This window comes from Eubalaena glacialis, chromosome 13, assembly GCF_028564815.1.
Source record: "Eubalaena glacialis isolate mEubGla1 chromosome 13, mEubGla1.1.hap2.+ XY, whole genome shotgun sequence".
Classification (NCBI taxonomy): Eukaryota; Metazoa; Chordata; class Mammalia; order Artiodactyla; family Balaenidae; genus Eubalaena; species Eubalaena glacialis.
In genome coordinates, this window is record NC_083728.1 from 38,052,015 (window position 1) to 38,072,654 (window position 20,640).

Genomic DNA, 20,640 nt, shown 5'->3' on the forward strand with positions numbered 1-20,640 from the left:
CATGCTGCTCACCCAGGCCTTAGTGCTTCTCCTCTCTGACTCAGCATCTCCCCTCCTCACTCTGACTCTCACTCAGTGATTGTGGTGACAGGCATGGAAGCCCAATAACACCAACATACACCCCTTTCTCCTCCTCCCAAGTCGAAGGCAGGGGGCAGTGGGAATAGGAGCTGAGATCAAGGCTTGCTGGAAGAAGGTGGCATTTACCTGCTTGAGAATAGATGGGACCCCCAGATACCCCTGGTCACCCCCCAGTCCCATCTCTCTTCACTCACCCCTGAGCTCCTAAGTTACAGCCAGAGTGCCAAGAGGAAGAGGATGGAGGAGGGCGAATGCGTTCATTGTCATCCTGCATTTGTAGACGAATGGGCCGGCGCAGCCCCCAGGAGATGTTCAGCAGCCCCTCCACGATGAACTCATCTTCTTCCTGCCACAAAACAATTGGCAGGGTGAGCCCAGAAAAGCCCCAAGGAAGCCAGCACCATGTTGTTGGGGGTAATTGACAGCATCCTTGATGTGTCCAGCTGGGTGCACCCAAGTTATAGTCACAACCCAGCTCCAAGACACTCTCTCCACTTGTAAACTACCCCTGAGGCTCTGAAGCCGACCTCAGAGGTCAGGGCAAAGTTGCCTCAAAATTCATAGACATGTGCAAATTATAACAATGGTTTTTTGTTGTTTTTATACTAATGATTTTAAAGAAAGCTAACTACATTTTTTTTTCTTTTTTTTTTCCTTTTTGGCTGCGTTGGGTCTTCGTTGCTGTGTGCGGGCTTTCTCTAGTTGCGGTGAGTGGGGGCTACTCTTCATTGCGATGCGTGGGCTTCTCATTGTGGTGGCTTCTCTTGTTGCGGAGCACGGGCTCTAGGCACATAGGCTTTAGTAGATGTGGCACACAGGCTCAGTAGTTGTGGCTCGCGGGCTCTAGAGCACAGGCTCAGTAGTTGTGGCGCACGGGCTTAGTTGCTCTGCAGCATGTCAGATCTTCCCAGACCAGGGCTTGAACCTGTGTCCCCTGCATTGGCAGGCAGATTCTGAACCACTGTGCCACCAGGGAAGTCCAATTACATTTCTTAAATGTATGTGAGATTAACCCTGCTAACAGAAGCAAGAGCTAAAACCTTAAATTAGCTACTTTCCCCTCCCCTACTATGGAAAGTGATGTGTCTTTAGCTATAACATGTTATATGTTAATCTGACCCACTGGTTGAAGGAGATTTAAAGTAACATTTCCTCAAGTTTGTTCAACAGAATACTAGCTCCTCTAGCAGATCAATTGTTACCTTAAAAAGAGTACCACGTGATCCTGAGTTGGGAGATGATGTGTTAATCAGATTTCTTAACAGCAGAACTTCCCAGGCCAATAATTAGCTAATGTGCTACATAACAACTCTCCAAGAGGTGAATAAATCCTGCAAGAATTCCAACTTTATACTCAAGGGTTGTTGACTGATAAGAATTTAAATGTGAAACCCTTCTAAAAACATTTGCATGTTTTATCCCAAAGAAGTGGATCTCACTAATCACCATAAAACCTTTTAATCACCTATAGGACACACCTCAGAAAAGCTGTTTAAGGACCAAAATCTTGCTAATGGTCCAGCCACTAATTAGTAGAGGGTTTGAGGACAATGCCTAAAGGGTCAGGTTTTCTTTCTAGAGTTTCAGAAAAACCTTTCTGAACCCATGTTTTATAAGCAGGGCCAAGACCCGAGATCTGGGCTATGGCCACATCTTCAGGACAAGCCGCATGAATGAAGATGACACTTCTTCAGTGAACAACTAACCTGGGCCCTAGGATCATCCTTAGAGAGGGAGGGGGTAATAAAGAAGGCAGGAGAAGAGTGGAGCAACTTTAGGGCATTTGGGGATCTTAGGGAGAAAAGCTTTATTTAAGCACAGGTCATATATGGCCTTCTAGCTGGTCAAGGTTGGCATCATTACTTTATATCACATGATTGTAGGGCAGAATTTAACCCAAAGTAGGACTTTGCCTAAGTGGTGTGGTTTGAGGAACATACAAAAAGCCACTACATACTATTCCCAACCAGCCTGCCTTAGTAGCTGAAATTCTGCCATCTGGATATCCGTTTGTTTCTATGAATTAAATCCCCATGGCTTGACAACCTGAAAATGTGTTTAGAAGGGTATTACACACACCTTCTTATCGGTCAAGAACACTTGAGTATATATTACTCCACCATCTATCTGAAACAGGCTTTACAGAAATGGATACAGTATGCATAAGCTTAGATTCAGGATGGGGGCTGGGGAAAGACAGATGGATAACAAAGGACACTCCAAGAAGGCACTCGAGGAAGGCTGCTGCAGTTGTGGGGAAGGGCCAAGAGTTACCACCCAGAGCTTATGTAACTTGTCCAGGTTGCTTCAGCAATAGGACATGGGCCCAGATGTGTCAACATAGAGGACTGGGAGAGGTTCCTGAATTGCCCAAGAGGAGGAAGGCTACTTGAGAGTTAGTTGAAAGAGTCATTTCATGAAAGGGAGGGTTCTTCTTTTGAGGCTGGCGCTAGCCCAGCCATACAGCTGCAGGAATGTCTCCGGAACAGAAAAGCTCATCCTTTTTAGAACAAATTTGGCCTGGGGTCTCCTTCCGAAGAACTCTAGGGACTCCCAATAACATCACTAGCATTGAGAGGCTCCTCACTGTGGCAGGAGAGGCAGGGACTCTCAGACCAGGAGACATGGAGACAAAGACTGGGCTGGCCACCAGGGAAGGAGCCTCACAGATCTTCCTTGGGACTCCTTACCTCACGATGTCGGAGCTGCAAATTCTGGCCTTCATAGTACAAGTTGTAGGTCTTCAGATGCAGGAGAAGTTCATTCCTTAAGGGAAAAATACAAGAGGTGTCACAATCTCAGGTGAAGCCACTTATAATGCAGTTGTTCCCTCTTTTTCTCACCTCTAACCTGGCCTTCGATTTTCCAGTCTGGATGTTTGTCTACATGTGTACATATACACATACACATACCCAGAGTTCAAGGTCAAGGTCAAGAGTAAATACTACCTAGAACAGACTGGATGTAAAGAGCAACTCCAGAAAACCAAGGCAGGTCTGGTCTGCTGACAAAGGTTGGCATCTCTCACAACACTCCCCAAACCCAAGCTAAATATGCAGGCCTTAATAAATCACAGATTCATAGAGGCAAACACACTTCAAAAGCCCATAGACAGGATTTCTCCAGCCTCTCCACAGCCTTTCCTCCCTCACACATGCTGTGAGTGAGGAGGGGACAATCACTACAAACCTTCACAAGACTCAGAAACTCCTAGAATTTCAGAAAGTTAAAAGGGACAGGTCTGGGTCCCACTGACTTATGCTTCATTGACATGACCTTATCAGGTGTTTAAAAACTTACCAACTCCCATCAAGAGTGGAACAGATGAATAAAGGCAGCTATGGTCACACAATGGAGCAGCAACGAGAATATGAATGAACTACACATAATATGGATGAATCTCACAGATATTATGCTGAGTGAAAGAAGCCAGACACAAAAGAACACATATTGTATGATTCCATTTATATGACATTCGAGGTGGGTGTTAGAATTCAGGATAGTGGTTCACCTTTGGGAGTGGTGACTAGAAGTGGGCATGAGGAGGCTTCTGGACCCTAGCAATGTACCCTTCTAGGTGCTTTTATCTTTTTAATCTATTCTAGGTGCTTTTAGTTTATAAAAATATTTTTTAAAAACCTTACAAGGCCTCTAAATACTGGTTTCCAAGTGGCCCCCCTGGGAGCACAGCTCTACTAAATGTGAGAGAGCATGTCACACCCTTTGTGATCAGAGTGAGAGCTGCCAAACCTGAAAATGCTGTGATCAAGTTTTATCTGAAAGTGAATGAGGGGAGGCCTGGGAAGGGCTTGAGGAGGCTGAGGTGTGTTCTTTTGCCTATACTCAGGCAAGAGGCAAGGGAGTTCAGTCCCTCTAAGTCCAGCCATTCAATGGAGAGATTTGGGGCCACACAGGAGTTCAAAACCGGCTGGAAACTCGAAGAAGCTCCAGACAAGTTAAACCTAGATAAGCTGGAGTGAATTAGTAAAAAATGTGACTCCAAATAACCTAAAACAAAAGCTGTTTGATACTTTTGAACACAAAGATCTGAAACTAGGATTTAAAAGTACTGGTCAGTAGAAGCCCCAGGGGAAATCCATCAGTTAAGAGATAAGTATCATCCATAGCTCACACAACTGTGTGTCTGTGTATGACCAAGTGTGTCTAAAGGAATTAAAACAATTTGGCCTCAAATAAATTAAACATTTCGTTAAGATAGAGAACATAAATATGTACAAATCTCTGTGCTGAATGTAAAAATATATCTGCAAACTTATAATTTAAAGAAGTCCGTTTTGGCTTAGGCCCTGCCATATCAGCAAAAATCTGAGTTCAAAAGATTTTAGTGCATATAAAGCAATGAAACTGTCTCCTTCTGTTCAGGGGGCACCTGTGCCCATTTTAGCCAGAACCCCAGCAGCACAGGGACACGACCCAGCCAGGACTTTCCTGGGGTATACCACAGACAAGACAGTGAGCAGCCAGCACCAACTCCTCCTCCTGGAAGCCCTCCAGAACATCATCTCTTTTGAACCCCTAAGGGTGCCATGTCCTGAAGACCTCCTTAACTTCACTCTCTATGGCCAGGCTCTGGGGGCATGTTTTTTATCTATAGCAGCAACCTTGCTGATGCTCTCACTGGTCCACACTCAGTTGCTTTCTCCTTCTCACACACATGAACTCCTCTCGTGCACAGAGGAGGCTCCTCTGCCAGTGGCTTCCATTCACATGGGACTGGCAAACACAATACCATAGCAAAAAATCTTACTTGGAAATGTATTTATCTTGTCCACATGGGACTAGGGAAGTTTGGTGACTGTAGTCCATTCTTCCTTTCTCTTTTCATCAGATGAGAGGCCTATATTTGAAAGGTGAAGACAGAGGTTAAAGTCAGGTTGTGTCCTTAGGAACTCAGTAGACCATGTACCAGGGGCGGGGAGCACATGGCTCTCTGTCCCTGCCCCAGATCCACAGCTCAAGCAGCCCAACACTGACCCAGGGCCAGGGAAATGCCACACTGCTGGCTGCTGCCTCTGCTTGCCACAGCCTCTGAGAAAAATCCCACTTGATCATGGTGTATGATCCTTTTAATGCACTGTTGAAATTCAGTTTGCCAGTATTTTGTTGAGAATTTTTATATTTACTTTCATCTAGTATTTCAGCCTGCAGTTTTTAAATTTTTTTTTTATTGTAATGTCCTTATCTGGCTTTGGTATCTGGCATTGTAAAATGAGTTTGGGAGTGTTCCATCTTCTTCAATTTTTTGGTAAGAGTTTGAGAAGGATCAGTATTAACTCTTCTTTAGATGTTTGGTAGCATTCACCAATGAAACCATCTGGTCTTGGGCTTTTCTTTGTTGGGAGGTTTTAGATTGCAGATGTTCAATATCACTAATTATCAGGGAAACGTAAATCTTGCAAACTATTATATACAGGATGGATAAACAACAAAGTCCTACTGTATAGCACAGGGAAGTATATTCAACATCGTGTGATAAACCATAATGGAAAAAATATGAAAAAGAATACATATGTGTATAACTGAGTCACTTTGCTGTACAGCAGAAATTAAATACTTTATAAATCAACTATACTTCAATAAAATTTTTTGAAAAAACCACAATGAGATATCACCTCACACCTGTTAGAATGGCTATCATCAAAAAGACATGAGACAACAAGTGTTGGTGAGGATGCAGAGAAACTGAAACCCTTGTGCACTATTGGTGCACAAGGAATTTGTAAAATTTGTAAAATGGTGCAGCACTGTGGAAAACAGTATGGCAGTTTCTCAAAAACTTAAAAATAGAACTGCCATATGATCCAGCAATTCTACTTCTGGGTACATACCCAAAAGAACTGAAAGTAGGACATTGAAAAGATATCTGTACACCCATGTTCTTCACAGCATTAATCACAACAGCCAAAAGGTGAAAGCCACTCAAATATCCATCAGTGGATGAATGGATTAACAATGTGGGGGGTATATACATATATATATATACACACACATATATATGTGGGGGGCATATATATATAAAATGTAATATTATTCAGCCTTAAAAAGGAAGGAAACCCCGTCACACATTACAACATGGATGAACCATGAGGACATTATGCCAAGTGAAGTAATCTAGTCACAAAAGGACAAGTACTGTATGATTTTACTTACATGAGGTACCTAGGTCAAATCCATAGAGACAAGAAAATAGAATGGTGGTTGCCAGGGGCTGGGGAAGGGGGAATGGCAAGTTACTATTTAATGGGTATAGAGTTTCAGTTTTGCAAGATGAAAACAGTTCTGTGGCTGGATGACAGTGATGGCTGCACAACAATGTGAGTGTACTTAATGCCACTGAACTGTACACTTAAAATGGTTATGATGGCAAATTTTATGTGTGTTTTGCCACAAATTTTTTAAATGGAAAAAGCAGGCAGAAAATCAGTGTTATAGTGACACAATGTGAAAAGGATTCAACCCACTGTTGCTGGCTTTGAAGCTGGGGGAATCGGGTGTGAGCCAAGGAATGTGGGTGGCCTCTAGAAGCTGGAAAGGACAAGGAAATGGATTCTCCCCTAGATCCTCTAGAAAAGAACACAGGCCCTGCCAAAACCTTGATTCTAGTCCAGGAAGACCCATGTCAGACCTCTGACCTACAGAACCAGAAGATAATAAATTTGTATTGTTTTAAGCCACTAAGTTTTGGTAATTTGTTACAAGAACAACAGGAAACTAATACAAAGGCCCCCTAAGGAAGGGGTATAAGTGGGAGGAGGGGAGTGGAGGGCTGAGTTCCATTTAGAAAATTCATACCCCACCTGTATACCCAAAGTGGTACCCCAAGAACACAATTGTTCTCTCTAAATTTTAATTTTGCAATTCTTCAAAAAAAATCATAAAATTTGGAGTATATATGTACTACAAAAAAAGGAAAAGGAAAGAAAGTCAGACTACTGAGAAAGTTTTTCTTTTTTTTCTTAAGTGACAATTACCATAACTAGTGAGTACCCATTTTTTTTTAAAGCACCTCTTCTATGCATATGTAAATGTATACGTTCATTTATTGTGTGCCCTCCTTTGTCTATCTCAAGGACAAAGCTTTGCATTTACTGATGGCATTTCAACAGCAAGTAAACTGGCACAGCCCTGCCTTCAAGTGTACATAGTCCAGCAGGAGGTGGATATGAGGGGAAAGACAATTCTATCGAGGAGGGCAGGTGCCACAGCAGCACACAGGAAAGGCACCTGATCTGGACTTGGGTGGGGTCCCAGGAGCTTTCTGGAGGAAGTGAACTCTAAACTGAGACCTCAGTGATGAGATAGAGCTGGCAAAGGTGAGGGGCAGAGTGGTCCAGGCAGAAGCATGCACCAAGATGGGGTGGTGTGTGTGCTGGACCTTGACCATGTCGAGGACTTTGGACTTTGAAGTACAATGGGGGGTGTGGTAGGCTGAATAATGGACTCCAAAGATATCCAGGTCCTAATCCCTGGAACCTGTCAATGTCACCTTATATGGTGACAGGGACTTTGCAGATGTGATTAAATTAAGGATCTTGAAATGGGAAGACTATCCTAGATTATCTGGGTGGACCCTAAATGTAATCACAAGTGTCCTAATAAGAAAGGCAGAGGGAGATTCTACAGACAACCTCAGCAGAGAAAGATATTTGAAGATGCTACGCTGTGGATGAAAGATGGAGAAAGGGACCATGAGCCAAGAAACACAGCCAGAAAAGGCAAGCAAATGAAATTCCCCCCACAGCCTCTAGAGGGAGCGCAGCCCTACTGACACCTTAGTTTTGGTCCACTGAAACCAATGTCAGACTTCTGGCCTCCAGAATGTAAGAGAGTATATTTTTGTTGTTTCAAACCACCAAGTCTGTGATCATTTTTTAATAGTGGCAATAGGAAAACAAGGGGAGTTATAAGGGAAGGGTGTGATCTGAGTTGAATTTTGGAATGATTATCCCACTCTGCTGTCTACTTTGAGAAAGGATTGGGGAAGAAAACAGAGGTAGGGGGACCAATTGAGAGGCCTGTCCCAGGGCAGCAGGCAATGGGGATGGAGTAACAGAGTCTAAAGAGTTTAAAGAGGTAGAGAAAAAGTCATGATCTATCAATAAAAAGATTTGGAAAGGGCCAGATTCGACACAGGGGTAAAGGCAGAGTCCAGCACGATGCCTGGCTACTGGTGAGGATAGCAATGTAGGTGGCCATGCACAGTCACAAGCACTGGTGTGAGGAACACAGACTGAGTCTGAGGCAGGGCCATGGAACCCCGTGATGCAGATGACAAGAAGCACAGCCAGGTCTGCAGCCCAGGAGAGTGACAGTGTGGAGCTCCCGGGAAGGGAATCCTGGCTTGGCTGAAGTGAGGGAGGTCAGGAGAGTGGCAAGGTTACCAGGGAGATAGCAGGGAGGGCTGAAGGGGCAGGGCCAAGGGCAGGTATCCAAAGGACCCAGTAGGTCAGGGATGGGCAGAGAAAAAATGAGTCCCTATAAGAGGAGGGAAAACAGGAGACACAGTATCCTGGAAGCCAAGAGAACAGGGGGCCCTGAGAAGGAGGCCAAGATCAGCAGAGCCAGGAGCTGGTGGTGGGAGCCCAAGGAAGGGAAACCCAGAGGGGCCTCTGATTTACCACACAGAATCATGGGGGACCTCAGCCAGAGCCAATGCCAAAGCTTGGATGGAGTAGAAATCAGATTAGTAGTGCCTGGCCATTGACAGACCTCATCCTGAACATTCAGGTCTTTCTCCAACCAGGGAAATATCCTATACTTGCTTTGATTACTGCTTCTCTTCCTTCCATTCTTGGTTTTTCTTCTGCAATGTCTCTATCCCCTCTCTCCAGCACTATACATACATACGTACATACTTACATACATCCCTGCAGTTATCCTCCAAGTCTCGTATAATTTTTACTCACAGTCTCCACCTCCTTATTTTCCCCAGAATTCTACAGCTAATTTTCTAACTCACTGATTGGATTTTCTGCAGGACTCTCATTCACTGCCTCCATAATAACCTATAATTTGGTAATTTTGTTTTGGATCTGAAAGCAATCTGTCCTGCTCCTAAGACAAATCCCTTTTGACAGTACGTCCTCTTAAATCTACTGAAAATACCAATTAGAGAAATTAAGTCTTTTCTGCAGTTACTAAAACTATTTGGTACTTGAGGAAAACAGGCAGATTAATGAAACAATATCACATACAGAAATAGACCCAAATATATTTGGGAACATAGAATGTGCGCTACCTTTCTAAATAGCAGGGAAAAGATAGATTAATAAAACAAAATGTTGCTGGAGAATTGACTGGCCTTTGGAAATGGGGAGATGGGGAATCTAAATCCCTACCTTACTCCTCCACCAAAAGAAATCATAAATGAATTAAAAAATTAAACACATAAAATGCTAGAAGGAAATGTAGGGAAATTTGAACTGGGGAAAACTTTCTTGACCCAAAATCCAGAAGGCATGATGAAAAAAGAAAACTGGATACCAATCTGTAAACATTTTAAGCTTCTGCTTAGAAAAAAAGTTTACCCTATCCTGAGTCAAAAGGCAAATGACAAATTGGGGGAAAATATTTACAATACATATTATGAAAGGTTAATCTCCTTAATATGTAAAAGTCTTTAATAATTCAATAAGAAAAAGACTACACTCAATAGAAAATTTGTCAAAGCACATGAACAGATAGCTCACAGAAAAATAAATACAAATAGTTAATAAAGATGTTCAACTTCCCTCATCACTATTTTTTACTTACCAGGTTGATAAAAATCATCAAGTAGTCTGATGGCCCAAATGTGGGAATTCTCTAAAGCTCTCTCTGTCTACATATTGAGTGATTTCACCAAGGCCATTGCTATAAATCTGACCTATAGACTCAATTGGCCCAATCTTTGTCTCCAGCCTGACTTCTCCCCACCTTTTTTCTTACTTTTATGTTTCTTGGGTTAGGAATGTTAGGAAAATACTTACACAGCCGACCACATTGTTGAATTGAAATTACAGGTAGCTGATTCTAGGACCCAACCCCTCCTTTGTCTATCTCAAGGACAACAACTGCATCTGTCTTCATAAACTTTCCAACCATCACCACAAATCACTGGCTACCTCCAGCCAGCTGGAGAGGAAAAAAAGCCAGCTACATTTACATACCCTTTAAGGCAAACACAGTAGCAGAGCAAACAAAAGGCCGGAAATTTAGAGTTCAGTCCAATATTGCTTAAGCAGAGTATTGTTTCTCACACAAGGAAGAGTCAGAGGAAGATGGTTGATGGGGCTGGGATCCACATTCAATTGGACACTTCTGCCAAGGGTGCCTGCCAATATCTACAGTCTCAAAGAGAGGGATTTGCTCAGCTGGCTGGTTGCAATTCTTCTGCCTTCTCTGTTATTATCAAGAATTTATGAAGCCCTCCTGGACTCCACAATGCCTTGTAAGGATCATTTCCAAGCATCGCTTGCACACTGCCTTGAGAATATAGAACCAATCTTCACCATCTCTTTGAAGAGGGGAAAGCAAGATAGAGAGGAAGGAGGGGGCTTCCCACATCAGCCAGCATCTCAGGCACAGAACGGAGACTGCTCACTGCTTCCCACACAGAGAAAGGAGGAGAGAGACAGAATGGGACAGGAATGAAAGGGCAGATTTGACACAAATAATCTTTGACGTGGAGTCACTCTTTAGAAGTCTAAAACATATTTAAACCTACTGAACCCCCCTGTGAACATGGCCATTTAGCCCTCAAGACTTCTAGATCAGTACAACTTCTCTTTAGAAAAACCTTAAAAGATAAAATGTGTATTGAATGTCTACTAACTACAAAGCATGTCTGCTAACATGTCTGGAGATGTGAATACCGTTAGGCTTGCCAAGTCAGGACATGAGCCTCCTAGTCACCTAGTCACAGTGGAGACCTATTGGGCCACTAACCAGTCAGTCCTCTCTTCTGGCACCACTTCATGCCCTGGCATGTTCTGGGTTCTCCTCAGCTCCATTAAATGCCTGGGTAATGCCATGCAGCCTGTCAGCAGAACCTAGCACTTCCCATGTGAAGATCCATCCACTACTTCCTGCCTGCTCCCAGGACAACTTGAGGGCACAACCTTCCCTAAGATCCAAGAGAATGTCTTGACAAAGGGAAGGTTTCTAAGCTATTGAAGATGATGACATCCCAGCTACAAAGAACTTTCTACGCTTGTTTTTCATGCTCTGTGAGTGTGCCCATGCTTCTCAGACCCAAATAAACTCACATGTTCCCTAGACACTGATCCAAAACTTACCTTCCCCTACAAACTGTTCTCGCTGTCCCTGGGCAGTGTTGGGGGGATAGGCATCCACACCTCAGCCTGTCCTTCATCACAGCACTTACCACCACACAGAAACCATTCATTTGGTGTTTCTTTCCCCTCCTAGGCCTAGAGCTTTCTCTCTTTGGACCCCCAGCTCCCACACTGTGCCTCTCTCCTGCAAATATTCCCATTCTCATTATTAATTCTTCAGCGGAGACAGTGGATTCAACAGTCAGCCCAAAGAAAGCTAACCTGCTGTCTTAGGTTAGGTAATTCCTAGAGGCAGAGGTCAAAATGAGGATTCTTGTGCACATGAGTTATTAAGGAATTGATTTCAGGAGAAACCTGTAAGGGAGTGAGGGAAGAAGGACTGGGCTGGGGAAGGAACTGGGGCCCAGCCACAGCCTGATTCCATGGGAGCTCTAGGGTGTGAACAACTCCACCGAATTGTCCCACCCTAAGACAGGCAGGCCAGGCCTTTGTACCCCGCGCTAGTCAGTCACTGGTTGAGAGCCGCCTCTGGGAGGAGGGCGTGAGCACCCAGGCATTATCCTGCAAGAGCAATTCTCAAGACTAGGGAGCAACTGAGACCTGTCAGCAGTCCACACCCATAACACGCAGTAGATAAAGGGGGGGTTTCCCTGGTGGCGCAGTGGTTAAGAATCCGCCTGCCAATTCAGGGGACACAGGTTCAATCCCTAGCCTGGGAAGATCCCACATGCTGCGGAAGCCCATGTGCCACAACTACTGAGCCTGCGGTCTAGAGCCCGCAAGCCACAGCTACTGAAGCCCGTGCGCCTAGAGCCTGTGCTCTGCAACAAGAGTAGCCACGACAATGAGAAGCCCACGCACTGCAACGACGAGTAGCCCCCACCTGCCGCAACTAGAGAAAGCCCACACACAGCAATAAAGACCCAACGCAGCCAAAAATAAAAACAAATAAATAAGTTTATTAAAAAAAAAAAAAAAGAATCCGCCTGCCAATGCAGGGGACATGGGTTCGAGCCCTGGTCCGGGAAGATCCCACATGCCGCAGAGCAGCTAAGCCCGTGCACCACAACTACTGAGCCTGCGCTCTAGAGCCCACGAGCCACAACTACTGAAGCCCGCACGCCTAGAGCCCGTGCTCCACAACAAGAGAAGCCCATGCACCGTAACGAAGCGTAGCCCCCACTTGCCACAACTAGAGAAAGCCCGCACGCAGCAACGAAAACCCAATGCAGCCAAAAACAAATAAATAAATTTATTTTTTAAAAAATAGATAAAGGGGATCTGGGTGGTACCAGCAGCGGCCACTACATCTGCTTCACGTTAGGGCTTGAAGCTCCTGGCTCCATCACCTTCCTCTACCCACTCTCAAGCTGGGACGAAACAGCTGCCTGCACAGGATTTCCAGGTGCGGTCGGTACAAGGCTGAGCTGCAGGAATGGGGACAGACTTGCCCAAGTTCTGGACCAGTCAAAACCCCGTAGCTACCCTGTAGCTGTTGCACAAAGGATCCTTTCCTCTTTCTTTTCACAGAACCGCCCCCCCACTCACAGGTGTTTCCAGCCTCCCCAAGAATAAATGAGGGGCCGGCCAGGCTCTTGAAATTAACCAGCTCAGTTTCCTGTGATGAGGGCAAGCATTAAGTCCTCAGGAAGCTTGAGGAGGTCGGAAAGGCATCAAAGCTCGGTTCAAAGAGAGCAGAAGCTCCTCTGTTCTTAGCTCTTGGTTCCTCCAGACTCCTGTGCCATCACTCGCTTTCTGTCAGGGAGCCCAGAGAACACACTGAAGTCAACCTGGTCTCAGAGCATCCCCAGGAGGCTAGCTAATCCCTACACAGTTTCTGTTCCAGCCTAGAGACCAAATGTCTCTCATCTTATTGATCAACTGGAAAGTCCCCAGCAGGCAAATACAGAACAGAAAGGGGAGCCACCCCTGGCTGGAAAGTCCAGAGTGAGATGAAGACCCCCTCTGGTGTTTTGTTTGTTTTCTGTTTCCTAAAGGGTCTTTCTGGTTGCATAACAGGGGCCAGGCCCTGCCCCACTCCCACCTCAGCTTCCAGGGTAGGATGGGGGGTGTCGGAGCAACAGCGAATTTATAGGACCCAGGCAGTCCCAGTCTCTAAGAAAATATAACTAGGAGAGAGAGACAGGCTGGGAAAGGGGAGGGCTTATTCCATGAAGCATTCCCGGGGGGCAAACCCCACAGAGCCACCCCCTGACCAGCGAGAAGGACATGCACTTGGCAAGCCTCAGCTGAAACCAAAGTGGGAAGGAGTAACAGCTGAACTCAGGACACACGACATCTCAGAGGTTCTAATTCTGGGTGCTCATTAGACTCTCTTGGAGGGGGAGTGGGGTAGGGGGTTAATTTGAAATTCCTGATGTCACGGCTGCAACTCAGACCAATTTCATCAGACCCTCCGGGAGGAGCTCCAGCCACGAGCATTTTTAAAACCTCCCCAGGTCATGCCAATGTACAACCAGGGCTGAGAACCACTATGAAATCTGATGGGGATAGAGCTGTGTAAACTGAGGACACCCCCAAATGCGTCTCAACGAAGCCTTTCAAGAATGGAAGGAACAGAATTTTCTAAAAGCAAACTGAGTTGAGTCTTTAGTGCCCCCCTTCCCATTACTAATATTTCAAAGGGGAGAGGGGACAGTGCAGAGCATCCCCGAGGATCAGTGTGTGCAGGCACAGAGCTGATGCAAGGGGCCCCATCACCAAACCGGGGCACCACACCACAGAAGCCAGGGAGCCAGCTGCAGGCCCCAGATGCAAAGGAAACACTAGCTGGGGGCCTGCAGCTTCCCCTTTTGGGGCCTCTCCCCACCTCTTCTCTGAACCCTGGTCAGCCCTGCCCTCTGGGGACAATCTGGAGCTCTAGGGTTGGAAAAGAAAGTTATCTGACATGGTGCTTCACACTATAGTATCGAAGACTGCCTCATCAGGTCTCCTGAGGGACTCTGCTTTGTAACCAAGCAGTGAGAGAGGAGACAGTGCTGACCCCTCCGCACTTCAGCCTCCTCGTATGGAGGCAGGAAGAAGTGTTGATGGCAAACAGGAAACCCCAGCCCTACCGCGCCACACAAGGAAGGAGACTTGAGCTGCGGCCTGGGGCCCTGCCAAGATCTAGAGATTACAAGAGATTCCACCTGAGCCTGTCCTGAACATGGGCAAAATTCGTGCTGCCTAGGAAGGAAACAGCATACTTTGCCTTCCATCTACATGCTTTCTTCAATAAAAGGCCCACTTACTGGTCAGACCCATGTGCCTCCTCCATCCCTTTCCCACCCCATGTCCAGGCCCCCAGGGAACCACCCACATGGTTCTCAGTCACTCTGCTCAGGAAAAGAACATCAAACAGCACCAAAGGGAGAGATAAGGTCAAGTGTACTGGGTATATGTACTCTACTTCCTCAGCTTTATTGTGAATGTGAATACAAAGCTTTGCCCCTCCACACCCCAAAAGGACGTTAGAGGTTAGGGAAAAGGGAGGGGAAGGTATTTGGGAAGAGGTTGGCTTGTCCTGCCTGAGGAGGGAGGGCACTTAACGTGGAGGCAGGTAGCAAAGAGAACTAACAGAAGACTAGCCAAAGGAGGCCCTGGTCTCCTGTTTCCCTCACAAATAGGGAATAGAACAATCACAACAGTATTACTATGTTAATAATAAAACAACAAGTGTGAATAATAGACAACTACCAGAAATGCAAGCTTACTACAGGCTAGATATTACCTGCTTCGACTCATTTAATCCCCATAACAACCCCATGAAGAAAGAAACATTAATATTCCCATTTTGTAGATGAAGCAACTGAGGCACAAAGAAGTGAAGTAACTTGTCCAAAGACACACAGCCAGGAAGAGGTAGAGCTAGAGTTCAAACCCAGGACTGTCTGATGCAAAGCAGAACCCCTATTTAGTACAGCTTCTCTTGAGGTGAATGGGAAGAAAGAGTTTTCAGCTAAAAGTCACCTGACCTGGCCATATTCTAGAGAAGTGTATATCAGAATCCCCCAGAGGGCTCATTGAATACAGATTCCTGTCCCCGTCCTCCCAATTTCTGATTCAGTACCTCTAGAGTGGGGCCTGAGAATGTGCATTCCTAGCAAGCTCCCAAGTGATGCTGGTGCTGCTGGTGACAAGACTCTAGATGCCTTCTCCTATTCCTTACAAGAACCCACAGGGAAGGCTTTATTTTTATCACTTTAAATATGAGGAAACAGAAGGTCCCGGAGGTCAGGTGACTTGTCCCAGGTCACAGAGCTGACATGATGAGGCCAGTGCTCCTTCTGTGGTGCCCTGGCTGGACATGAGCGTCTCCGAGTAGGACAGGCAGCTGGAGGCTGGCTTCAGCTGCTGGCCACAGCACACCCCAGAGTCCTGGGGAAGGCAGGTGAGTCAGTGACTGGCCTGGCAGACAAGCTGAAGGAAAAGCAGACCTTGCAGGAGCCCGGGATGGAGATCCCATCCAGGGACCCAGGTATTTGCAATGTTACACAGCCACGAATCCCCAAACACATCTCACCCTTTGTCTAAAGAACAAGCTACCCCCTACACTCATGGGCCCCAAAAACCGCCTGCCCCCCTTCCCATTCACCTCAAGAGAAGCTGTACTAAATAGGGGTTCTGCTTTGCATCAGACCGCCTGCCCCCCTCCTCCTGGAAAAAACCTGGGGGCCTGACTGACAGGTACGAGGCCCCTGCTGACAGGCAATCTCACTCCTATCTCAGGAGGCAGTCTCTGTCTGGTCCACCTGCCAGATGAGGACCTGAGATTCAGCAGGACAGGTGGCCAAGCTGGGCGCCCTCCTGCCAGCAGCAAGGTCTGCAAAGCCCCAGCTCCTTCCACCGACAGCTGGGGCCTTGACCCTTCTTGCTCAGGCCTTCCTCACACAAGTGTGAGTCCCTCAGTGTGGCTGGGGAAGATCTGAGGGAATGGTCTCGGGATGCCTGCCGGGAAGGCCTGCCTCCTACTCTCACGCCAGAGGGCAGGTGGCCAGGCGAGTGACCCCGAGAGTCACAACAAACAGTCACCCCCCACCAAACGATCATTTCGCGGGCCCAGACGAGCAACTACTTGTTTATAGGGAAGTCCTGTCAACAACTACAAGCTTTTGACTTCAGGACGGGTATTTAGAAGGAAACCCAAAGACCCTTAGCCTCATATGGGATGAGCAGGGTGTTGGAATGGGGCCAAAAAAGGCATGAAGGAAGCAAAAACTCCAGACAGAAGAAGCGGTATGTGTGTGAATGTGTAGGTGTGGATGTGTGTAAATGTATAGATGTAGATATGTAAGGGAGAGTGTGTGTGTAAATGTGTCCATATGGGTGTGAGGGAGAGAGCGTGCAAGTGCACATATGAATGTGTGGTATGGGTGTGTGAGGGAGTGTGTGTGTGTGTGCAAAGAACTTAGACTGCAGCTCAGAGAACCCAAAGACCCAGAAAGCGAACCCTCCGGTATCTACAGGCCCCAGGGAAGGTCCTGGCCACCTCTGCCTCCCTGATGGAAGGGAAGCAGCGCCTCCATCATCTTCAGCCAGAGGGGCCCTGCCCAGATGGCCCCTCACAGGATAAAGCTCAACAAAGTGCAAAACTCCATGTAACTGACCTGGCATGAGGAAAGAGTGGGAAGTTAGTGGAGGCATACAAGACAAGTAAGACTAAGCATTCCTTCACCTGCATTTCTCAAAACCGAGGGCTATTTTATGGGTATTTAAAGTCCTGCCTTCAGAAGGGCAAATTAAGCTTTCCTCCAGCCCAATAATTGCAAGGTTTAAGTGGAGCCCTGTTCCACAGGGAGGGCCCAAGTTCTGTGTCACTCCTCATGCTCTGAGCCCCCACTCGCCGTCAGCTCTAGGCACTGCTGGCTTATCCTGGCAGGTGAGGAGGCCGTCTCCAGTTCCCCACTTCCTACAAGCACAGGTTTCTTTCTGGCCACGCTTCCTGTTTACTAAGTGCTTCTCTGAAACTCATCTCTGACCTCACATCCCCTTCCTAAGGGAACCCCAGCAGTTCTTCCCTTTTTTGGTGTTATAGGCTGAGACTATGAGCTTTGTGTGCAGAGATCTTAGGGTTTCCTCTCCTTGCTACCCAGGGCCAGGATTGGAAACCCAAAAGCCCAAAGCGCTGGCCTCCTCCACCGCCAGAGACAGGCAGGTTCCTCGCCCTTGGAAGCAGTAAGGAAGGCGAGCGGAGGAAGGCTCAGCTGAGCCCTCCCCTGGGGCAGCCACTGTGGGGCATCTCACATCCACCCTCATTTAACCTCATTAATGCCCTACAACAGGTGTGGGGAAATTCAGCCGCACATAGCAGATCTCAGACCCAGGAGAAACAGCTCAGCCAGGGGTTTCCAGAACATTTCCAGGAGGCTGAGGGGAAGTCTACCACAAAACCACACTCACACCCTCCTTTGCCTGTCCTGCAACCAGCTGACTAACCCTAAAGAAAAATCAGCACCACGAAAACCAAACTTCTCAAAATGGCCTTCAAAAGCTGTTTCCGTAAAATCTTTATACTTCCCCCACTGTCTTGGATTAAAAGAGCAGCCTTCTGCTGGGCAGAGAGAAAACAGGCAGAGCCAGGTGAAGAAATTTCCAGAGAACACAGTAGGCACATCTGTCCTCCCAGACCTACATTCTTTCACCAGCTCGCTGGAGGGTTGGGGCAGGCTCTTCTGGAAGACTGCTTAATGAGAAACTTAAAACATTTTCCACAGAACAAGGCATCCCAGAGTAAAGCCACTTGACCCACTCCCATGACCCCTGAATAGAGCCACACAACCTAGTATCCAGTTTCTGGGTACCGAAGCTTCCTGACCTCCTCTCACCTCAGACCAGACTGAAACACACATACATACCACCTCCCCTGCCCCCACCCCTCTGCACCATGTTCCCAATTATCCTGTCACATACACAACCCACCACATGCACAAGAGAGCAATCCTTGCCCCAAATATCTGTATAATCAACTGTAAGAGCCTATGTGGAGCCTTAGGAAGAGGGCACTGATTATCTGAGGCCACTACCCATCTCCCCAGAGTTCTTAGGATCTCATGGATTCCACCAGTTAAAGTCCTCCCTGAATCCCAGGCAGGCTGACCCTGCCTGTAGACAAAGCATTCAGCAGCCATACCCACAGCTGCCATTGGTGGGTACTTAGTAGGGTGAGTTGAGCCACAGGGTCTGGAATACACAAAGGATGCTTAAAATAGAAAGGCTGAGGCTCTCCTTCTCAATCTTTAAGAAAGATGGTCTCAACAACACGACTTCCACCCGGTTTGGACCTCACTCACGGCATGACAGCTGTTAGGTTTGAGGCACAGTGAACCCCAAGCACACCCTCTCAATCCCACCACCACACACAGAAAACCCTGGGATAAGATGATTTGCCAGCAACCAGCAAGCCCCAAATGTGATTAGTTCTGAGGCCCACTGGCCATCCACCTTTGTCCTGCCAGGCTGAGATGGAGGTCAGACGCTGACCCCCACCCCAGGTAATGGCGGCAGAGGCAGCAAGGATGGCCAGGACCTTGTGGCCCTGCCTGAAATGAAAATACCAGAGACCAAGCACCACAATTCTCTCCCAGGTCTTTCTTGTTCCTTTCATTTTTATTATACAAGTAAAACAGTCTTTTTTAATTTTAAAAATATAGATAAGCAAAAAGATTAGGATCCACAAAAGGACAATTACTGTGCAATTGCACTTTTATAAGAAACCTAGAATAGGGAAATTCATGAGTAAGTAAGTATAAGAGGTTACCAGGGGCTGGGGTGAGGGGAGGGAATGGGGAGTTAGTGTTCAACGGGTACAGTCTCTGTTTGGGATGATGGAAAAGTTCTGGAAAAGAATAGTGGCGATGGTCATACAACACTGTGAATGCACTTAATGCCACTGCTATGGTCTGAATATTTGTATCCTCCCTGAATTCATATGTTGAAATCCTATGATGGTATTAGGAGGTGGGGCCTTTGGGAGGTAATTAGGTCATAAGGGTGGAGCCACGAATGGGAGTAAAGGAGACCCCACCGCGCTTCCAAGCCCCTTCTGCCATGTGAGGATATAATGAGAAGTCTGCATTCTGGAAGAGGACCCTCACCTGACCATGCTCACACCCTGACGACTTCCAGCCTCCAGAACTGTGAGAAATAAATTTCTGTTGTTTGTAAGTCACTCAATCTGTGGGATTTGTTATATAGTATAGCTCAAACAGACTAAGACAGCCACTGAATTGTATACTTAAAAATGGTTGAAAAGGTAAATTTTATATTGCATATATTTTACCATAATAAAAAATCAAAAATATTTAATGTAAAAAATTTAAGATCAAAATCTTCCAAAATTCCACCACTCAGAGACAATCACTATTAACATTTTTCCATATATCATTCCAGAGGCAAATATAAGTGGATGATATGATATATCTTACAAAAATAGCACAAAGTTTGGTAACCTACTTTTTAGAAATGTATCATATTTTCCCATGTTAACAGATACACATCTGTATCCTAAATTTTTTGTAGTCACATGGTATTTTAATGTATAAATACACCATGATTAACAATTTTACTATTTGGGGGCATTTAGTCTCCATTTTTGTTGTTGTTGTTATTATTATTATAAAAAACGCTGCATGGGACATCCCTTATGCACATATTTTTCTTCATGTGTCCAATTATATCCTTAGGATAAGAATTCCTATGGGTGGAATTGCTGAGTCAGGGACTCCCTCAGGAGGATTATCAATGGAGCATTGTGAGTAAAACCCAACTAGGAATGCTGAATTCTGTCATATAGAAGTCTCTTCCTCCACATGGACTTTTCTTGGTTTCCACTTGGGTGTCTACAACATTGCATAGTGGTTCAGGAAAGTAGAGCGTATCCTTTCCATATCCTCCTTACCCACTCCTAAGGCCTCCTCTGGGGACACATCATGCCTACGTCATTAAGTGAAACTGGTACACAAGGAAGGCAAAAATTTTACTGGGATAATTCTGTTGAAATCCCTTGTGCCAGCAGGAAAGACTAAAACTTTAGGATGGCCCAGTGCTGGGTGCCCCATGGTGGGCAACCTAATTGTAGACACATGAAAGCTTTTCTTTTGTTAAATGTTGTTTTGTATGGACAGAAGGAGAATGCAATAGACTCTTCCTGAGGAGACCAAGGGCCAGAAGGGACCTGTGGAATCATCTAAGCCCTGGCCTTGGAGATGGGGAAACCAAGGCCCCCAAAGACTCAGAGCACTCACTTCAATAATCTTTAACT

General features: G+C 46.1%; 1 protein-coding gene across 4 annotated transcripts in view; it reads right to left on the reverse strand.

Moving 5' to 3' along the window:
• RASSF2 (Ras association domain family member 2) overlaps nucleotides 1-20,640 on the reverse strand; it is a 42,394-nt gene that overhangs the window by 16,584 nt on the left and 5,170 nt on the right. For all 4 annotated transcript variants that reach the window (XM_061207765.1, XM_061207766.1, XM_061207763.1 and 1 more), the window contains exons 3-5: nucleotides 4,850-4,939; nucleotides 2,772-2,847; nucleotides 276-427 (exon numbers count right to left, since the gene is read on the reverse strand). In XM_061207765.1, the coding sequence (XP_061063748.1) occupies nucleotides 276-427; nucleotides 2,772-2,847; nucleotides 4,850-4,908 (287 nt within the window). In that variant the 5' untranslated portion in view covers nucleotides 4,909-4,939. The remainder of the gene's footprint in view (nucleotides 1-275; nucleotides 428-2,771; nucleotides 2,848-4,849; nucleotides 4,940-20,640) is intronic.